Source organism: Pundamilia nyererei, unplaced genomic scaffold (assembly GCF_000239375.1).
Source record: "Pundamilia nyererei isolate P.nyererei 1_Seehausen unplaced genomic scaffold, PunNye1.0 scaffold00023, whole genome shotgun sequence".
In the NCBI taxonomy this organism is placed as follows: domain Eukaryota; kingdom Metazoa; phylum Chordata; class Actinopteri; order Cichliformes; family Cichlidae; genus Pundamilia; species Pundamilia nyererei.
This window is the reverse complement of record NW_005187424.1, coordinates 1,926,495-1,934,144: the sequence shown is the minus strand read 5'-3', so window position 1 is coordinate 1,934,144 and position 7,650 is coordinate 1,926,495. Positions and strand designations below refer to the sequence as shown.

The following is a 7,650-nucleotide window of genomic DNA, read 5'->3' as shown; positions in this document are numbered from 1 at the left end:
GCCTCTCCACTGAATATTTGAGAAAAGAATCAGTCTCGGTCTGACCAACATTTCAGTGTGGACATGAAAAGCAGGGTCAGGATGTTTATAAAGAGTAATACAAACCACACTGCACATCATTCATTTCTAACCTTGTGCTGTGGACGGATCCTCTCACACACTCTCTTGGCTGAAGTTTGGTGAGTTTGGGTCTATTTTGCTTGATCCGGCCCAGCAGCCAGACCCTGAACTTAAACGGGTAACAAACAGATGAGCAGCCTCCGTTTCACCTGTTCATGTTTCTCTGTGATGATTGCTTTGAAAAGTGTCTTTGTGCTGGTTTTCATATTTGTTTTCCATTCATACCTATATGCTAAGAGTAAGATTATATGAGAAGAATAGGGGTTTGTGTTGGTGTGTGGTGCTGTAGCCTATAGATTTATGTCATTAACTGGTAAACATGAGGAATCACAATCATTAAATTTTTATCAGTTACTATCCTTACCTGTGTCGTTATCCACCTGTCGGTCAAAGAGGCACGCCTCTAACATTAAACATTAATAATGTTTAAAAGAAGGTTTGTTCGTTTTTAAATTAACTCTATACAGTTGCTATGGAGTCTATGGGCCCTGATTCACTGCTGAAGCCTCCAGTGGCCATCAGAGGAACTGCAGCTTTTTAACTTCCTCATTAGCTTCATGTTGGACCCCTTCAGGGGCGGATCTAGAGAAATGTTCTTAGAGTGGCATGAGGGTGGCATGGAAATCAAATAGGGTGGCAAAATCAAAGCCTTTTTGTTTGTTTTCCACCTGGAGACGTTTGACTACATTGCACTCTGCCTTTGTGAAATTCATTAGTACCCTCGCTTACACACAAAAACAACAACGACACAAAACACTAACTATACAAGATAACACAACACGCTAACTATACACTCCACGCTAAACGTCGCAAATCTCTCCCATCTCAAAACTCTCTCTCTCACTCGCTTACTCTGTCTTGCTGCCATCACTCCCATAACTTGCCCCTCTTATATTCAGTGTTAACTGTAGCTAGGCTCAAGTTGTTAATGCTAGCTTATTTTAATAGACAACACTGTCATATGCAAAACTAGGGTGGCAAGATATCATTGTAGCGTGGCACATGCCACCCGACGCCACCCTTCTAGATCCGACCCTGGAGGTTTCCTGACACTACAGGTCATATTTTTCTTCCCGTCTTTTTCTCCCCCACCCCAGAGTCAGGTTGATGCTTGCCATGACTGCAACGTAGACTGACTGAAAGTCGTGTTCTCCGTGTGCTGATTAGCCTTCCTACCTCTAACTGCCGCTCTCTGTTTGGCTGTTTTGCATTGAGCAGGGGCAGGTTGTGATTTGCTACCCTCGGCCCTCCTCTCCGGGGCTGGACTTGTTCACAGAGTTTGCAGGCGGAGTCACTGGTTTCCCCTCTGAGATAAATAGTGCGCGGTACAAGTGGGAGCAACGCGCAATCGACTGTCCTTTTCTGTTTCCTGCGAGGGACAGTCGACAGTCTCAGCCTGAGAACTGAGACGCAGCAGAGCCGTTAAAGCAGAGAGAAAGCGACACGGGGGGGAGTTACCATGTCTGGAAATAAAGACAGCGACGGAGGATGGAAGAATTTTGTGTGGAATTCGGAAAAGAAGGAGTTTCTAGGGCGCACAGGAGGCAGCTGGTGTGAGTACTCTTTTTGTTCTTTATTTCCGGCAGGCGGGCTGCTGGTTGTTGATGATGGAGCAGAGTGGAAACCGACCGTGCTCACAGCGGATTATTTGTATTTTGACTCAATGTTTTGCCGGTGCAGACGTTCGCACCTGTTAGAGCTCCCAGCCGGAGGCGCGCCGAGTCGTGACTTTGCCTTTTTAACGGAGGCTGCGTGCGCAAGTTGGTGTTTAAAACGAGAATGAAGTGAAAAAAGGTGATACACGAAGAAGGAGTGCTCGGTACGGATCGATCGGTGTCCAAAACAAGGACAGTAAATGAGGACAATAAGCCAATTTGGTCTCCGTGGACGTAAATGATTTCCTCCTTTTGGGGTGTTTCTGTGCATTTTTCAGGGCTCCCGCGGTCATAGGTGTTCATTACGAAGGCGTAGCCCTGATCAGCTCATTGATTAGCGGCAGTCTTTTCTGAAAAGGTCATCTTGAAGGACAGCCGAGACTTTTACCTGAACCAACAAGTTGGTAGCTGCCGCCGTTTATTTTGTTGTTCTGAGTGTCAGCCCTCCGCGGGGAGCAGGAGAAGGGCTGAGGACATTTTATTCCTGCCTTTAATAAACCCGAGCAGCTGATCCCTGGACCCGACACCCGGGCCCAGCTCTGCCTTCCCCACGTTTTAACTCGAACCCGGGATTATTGGATCCGGCTCTAATCGTTTCAGCGCCGTTTTCAATACTTTAAGACGCCTAACGCGGTCCGCAGCGGTTGATGGGATCACTGCCCTGCATTACATAGCGCCAATTAGGCTCGTTAAACCGTTTTGCACGTCAGATATGGCGCGTATGTGCGCGTCTCCCCCTCCTCTCCGGACGCCGCACGGTAACACTGTGATCACGACTCGCATGTCTCCCGGGCCTCCCCTCTCTGTATTTTTATCCTGGAAGAAATGAGGCGTCGCTGTGTGCGCGTTAAAGCGCATTCTTCGGGGCTTAATGAAAGCTTCAAACTAACACGTTTATTTCTGAGAAACTGTAATTCTCTGTGGCTCAAAACACGGCTGTGTGTGGCGATTAAAATCAGGAGCTGCTCTCGGGTGGAACATTTCACTCACTCCATGTTCTAGGTGGTGGTGTGGGGTTACCAGGCTGGTAGTTCAGTGTCCCGTGGAGCACACGCAGTGAGCCATGTTGCTTTAGCAGCAACAGGTATGTCTGCTCAAAGCATCTCTGGCCACAGCGCTGATCACAGACTTGTTTGAGGCTCAGAAAAAGCCTCTGAGTGTGACCCAGTCTGTATCCTCCAACTTGACACAAGCCTCTGTGGTTGTCTTATTTTTGGTCATTTCATAACCACTGATTTATTTTAGTTTGGGTTAATTAAATGGCACATAAATATTCTTACGCTTCAAAGTCCTCTTTCATTTCAAGACTGTAAAGAAAAAAGCCCTGATTGGATTTTTTTTTTTTTACTACAAACGCATCCGGATCATGAACACAGCACCGTCATCTGCTCAGTGTTTTCATGGTGGATGACGGTCAGGTTTTTCCATAAAGGACTTTTTTTTTCTGGTTTGAAATGGGCCTTTTGGGGGAGGGGTGTCAATTAACGTCACTTAACAGAAGTCTGTGCTTTTTCCTGTTACTTTTTCTGCCTCCCCCCCCCCTTTAATAAACAAAAGTATCTGAGCTTGACTAAATAAGATGACAGATGATAAATTTTAAGCCTCTTTGTTTTGTCCCACCCCCAAAATCATCCTCGTAGCTACAGTGAAAGCCCAAAAACATGTTCGACTGGACCAGGGATTTTATTTTTTTTTATTCTTTTTAAACAATCAACTGGCACAAAAGCAGTCAAATACAGATAACACAGATTGGTGCCTTTACTTGCAGCATCATATGCTGGTAGATGTATAATTTAAAATCTGCAAAACTTTAAAACCTACAGTGTGCAGTACAGAGTAAATCATTAGCACATTAAACTGTGTTTCAGTAAAACACTCGTGCTAATTGTGTGCCATGTGAGTCGCTTGCACTTTTCATAAAGACAGACAGGAAGTGGCGCGGTGACAGCGTCAGTCTTGGCGCTCGTTACGTCTCCTCCACGTGTTTGTCTCAACATGCCAGACGGAAAGTAGGCTGCGGGGCTGGTGAAGGCCTCTGCGAGCGTGGTATGAATGCGGGGACAGTCCCTTCGCGGCGTGCTGCAGCAGCCTGCTGGGGGAGGTGCTCTCAATTCAGAAGCTGCCTTTCACCACCCCCTACGTCTCCCTCCATGCTGTTTACTCTGAGCCCTGCAGCGTTTCAGGCCGCTCCGATCGCTCAGGTGAAATCACACAAACTGACAGCCAGACAACAGGCTGTACACATACTCAGCCACAACATTAAAACCACTAACGGCGCGAACAGCCGCCCTCACGACGGAAGCTTCTGAGGAATCTCCTGGCAATCCAATGGGTCTTTACTCTGACACAGACCATCAAAGCCCTCCTAGTGTTGCCACTTGGCAGCCATTTTGAAGCATGATCTAAAATGAGCTGAGTTTCAGAGGCGTAGAATCTCCAGTCAGCTCTGAAAACTGCCCCAAAAGTTTGTTGAATTTGCCCCAGAGAGGTTTTTAAAAGCTCTTTTCTCCTAATGTTTTACTTCCACCACTATTTCTGAGTGCCATGTCTTTCTTTTAACATCTGTGGTGCCTTCAAACATCTCCCTCCCCCATGATAAGGTGACTGCTCCAAGCACACCGTGAAATTGGCCTGACCTCAAGACACCCCCCAAATGTTGGTCTGATAAAGCCAAAAAAGTCTGCTGCCAGTTACCATTGCAGCGCACACAGAGGGTACAAAGTTTCAGGCAGGCGGTTCTAATGTTGTAGCTGATCCTGTTCTGATTTCAACAGGCCAAGACGGGTAAAGAACACCCGATTGGATGGTCCTTCCTGCTGCGTGCCGCACCTGTTTGACATCTTTTCACTTGCGCGCACACGAGGAATAAGCCGTTATTTGTTTTGCAAATTCACCTCCCCTGCACAGCAGGCGGTTATTGCAGCATATTTTTCCGAGATGGCGCACTCCTAGGAGTTGACAGAACTGTCAGAAACCCGCGCCTATTGTCAGGCACTGCTTCATAGGACACTAGCAGCCACCGCTTGGGGCCCGACTAGACTCATCCCAGAGTCTAATCATGCTCTGTATTGGGGGGGGGGATTTGAGGGGGAAACGCCAAACAAATTCTGCTTGCGTCTTTGCTATCACAGGCAGCTAGCCAAGTGGCCTTTAAAGGCCTTAAAGCGAACCTCCTTTCAGGTTCGCTGAGCTCTTTTCTACTTGATAGAAAATCAGAATCAGCATTTTTAACCTGCCACAGATCATAACTGGGTGTCCGGGGGCTTTTCGGAGGTGACTACGCCCTTAAGCACAATTGAGCATAGAGTTACAAAGAGTCTTTGTTACCTTAGTTAACAGAGGTTCAAGCATCCCCCACCGCCACTGTTTTGGCCATCTGAACAACAACAACCTTTTAAAGCTTGCTGAAATTAAACCACACTTACAATTTACAAATTTGTTTGATCTCAAAACTTATTTTCCTCTGGAACGCCAAAAATCTGATGGGGAAAATCAGGAAATATGATGCTGATGGTTTGATTGCATCATACAGGGAAGCATGTGCCGTTACAGTTTTGTTCACTCGTGTAATGACGCGTTTGCCTTAATTCATCACGTTTCTATGCACAGGAGCATGAACAAGGGCTTTTCTTTTCTTTTAATCCTAATTGTTGAAGGTGACACAGCCGGGAGAGGGGGGGGGTCTGCAGGACTGAACAGTGACTCATCCTGTTGCTCTGGAAGCACAGCCATCCCACCTTCTGCGTGATCTGTTTAAACTTTAAATTAGGTGAAAAGAACCTGGGAAAGGGGTTTATGAAGGATATGTTGCTGTTGTGAAGAAATGCAGTACATTTTCCTGGGTTTTGGGTAGCTGATGCTAGACATGCTCTAATAAAGCAGTCCGTCTTGTGACTTCCGAAATCTGAGGCGATGTTATATTTCACATTTGAAGCAGTTTCTTTCTTGCTGCTTTCATCTCAGTAATTTGATTTCTCTTCCTTCCTCTACAGTTAAAATCCTCTTGTTCTATCTGATTTTCTACGGATGCTTGGCTGGAATTTTCGTTGGGACCATTCAGGCATTGCTGCTAACGTTAAGCAAAGACAAACCCACCTATCAGGACAGAGTTGCTCCCCCAGGTAAGCACATCCTCTTCCTCCTCACCTTTCTGACTTTGCTGCTGCATCAGCTCAGCGATCAGACAAAAAGCCTGTTGGTGTTTCGTGGGCGTTACAGACGACTGTTTGGGAGGGGTGTGCCTCTGAGCAGCTCCTCTATCGGCAGTCTTTCTGACCTTAAATAGGTTCGGCCATTTTGTCCTTCACTCCCCTCAGCCGGTCGATGTTCCCCCCCGCGGGCAACAGGGGAACTAAAACGTGTGCTATGATTATGCATCACAGCTGACACGACTGCATGTACTTGCGTGACTACAGTTTGTGGCTTGTTTCTTCAAAGGAAGAAAAAGTTTTGTTTTTCCACCACAGCTTTTAAAGGCTTGAAGGGGGGGGGAACCTAATGTGTAATCTCGTGAGAGTGTCATCAGACAACGCTGCAGCAGTTTAAAAAATTTCCTGTGCGCTCTGAGACTGAGTGCCAAGTCTCATCTCGCGGTTTGCACAGCACATGCTCTGCCCCTTAGCAGTATTTTTAGCAGCCATTCTAGATGACGGGCTGCATGTGGCTGCCGTTTTGTTCACGACTGTTGACAATCAGAGATTAGAGCGAGCAGAACAACAGCGTGAGCGTAGAGAGCTCTAAGCTGAAGCAAGTTTCCAGAAGTGGCATGATCAAGGAAGCGGCGAGAAAGGTTTTTTTTTTTTTTTTTTTTTTTTTTTTTTTTTTTTTTTTTTTTTTTTTTCTCTCCCTTCGGAGCGTGATCCCGCCTCCCACTCAGAGGCTAAAAGTTTCCATTGTGAGAGAAACACACGTGAGAGTGGATGGGTGGGGGTTGGTGAACTTTCACAAGCCTCCTCTGACACAAACTGCTGCTTCTCCTCTCGCCGTCTCAACCGGCAGCTCGAGTCCCGCTCATATCTGCGGCAGCAAATAAAACAGGTCCTGCGGCGAGGCCGAGAAGGGTTTCGCGGCTGTCATGCTGCCTCTAGCTACTCTCACTGTCACACTCTCCCCTCGCCACGCCTCGCGCACCAGCTCTGTGGAAAATTACTGCTGTGAGGAGCTCTCAGAGGAAACCCCCAAGACCCTCACATTGTCCTTAGATAATGGAGAATGCTCACAATGGCTCACGTGCCATGTCATGTTGCTTCTCTAAGATATTTACTTTTTTTTTTTTCACACAAATTGAGTTGTTTTTTTTTTTAAATAAGATGTTTTTATTTTTTTGTCCCATGACTTGTTTTCCTACCAAACCAGTGTGGTGTTTTTGCAGGTCTGTCACACACCCCACGCTCAGACAAATCTGAAATTTCTTTTAAGAAGAGTGATCCGAGTTCATACAGCAAGTATGTCCAAAGCATGAACGAATTCCTTGAGCTGTACAATGAGACAAAGCAGACTGGGGACTCCTACGAGGAATGTGGAAGCAAGTATCATACAATGCAATCAGCTTTCACCATTTGTCACTCATGAGTGGATGTTTGAAGATCTAAACTTAAATTTTGTTTTCTTACTTGTGGCATTTTCAGCGTCTCCTAGAACGTACAAAGATCGAAGTATGGAAGAAAAGAAGAAAGTCTGCAAGTTTTCTAGGTCTTTGCTGAAAGACTGCTCAGGCACAGACCCTGATTATGGCTTCATGGAGGGGAACCCATGTGTTATCATAAAGCTCAACAGAATTGTCAACTTCCGACCAAAGGTATAGTTACCGCTTAAATTCAAAGGCTAATAAGTAGCGCAAAATGGCACCAGTCCTTTTTTTTTTTTTTTTTTTTTT

At 46.2% G+C, this 7,650-nt stretch overlaps 1 protein-coding gene across 1 annotated transcript in view; it reads left to right on the top strand.

Moving 5' to 3' along the window:
- Window positions 1–1,420: 1,420 nt before the first annotated feature.
- The window catches only part of atp1b1a (ATPase Na+/K+ transporting subunit beta 1a), an 8,483-nt gene continuing 2,253 nt past the window's right edge, over window positions 1,421–7,650 (top strand). The window contains exons 1-4 of the mRNA XM_005727155.1: window positions 1,421–1,673; window positions 5,768–5,896; window positions 7,147–7,299; window positions 7,403–7,572. Of these exons, the coding sequence (XP_005727212.1) occupies window positions 1,580–1,673; window positions 5,768–5,896; window positions 7,147–7,299; window positions 7,403–7,572 (546 nt within the window). The 5' untranslated portion in view covers window positions 1,421–1,579. The remainder of the gene's footprint in view (window positions 1,674–5,767; window positions 5,897–7,146; window positions 7,300–7,402; window positions 7,573–7,650) is intronic.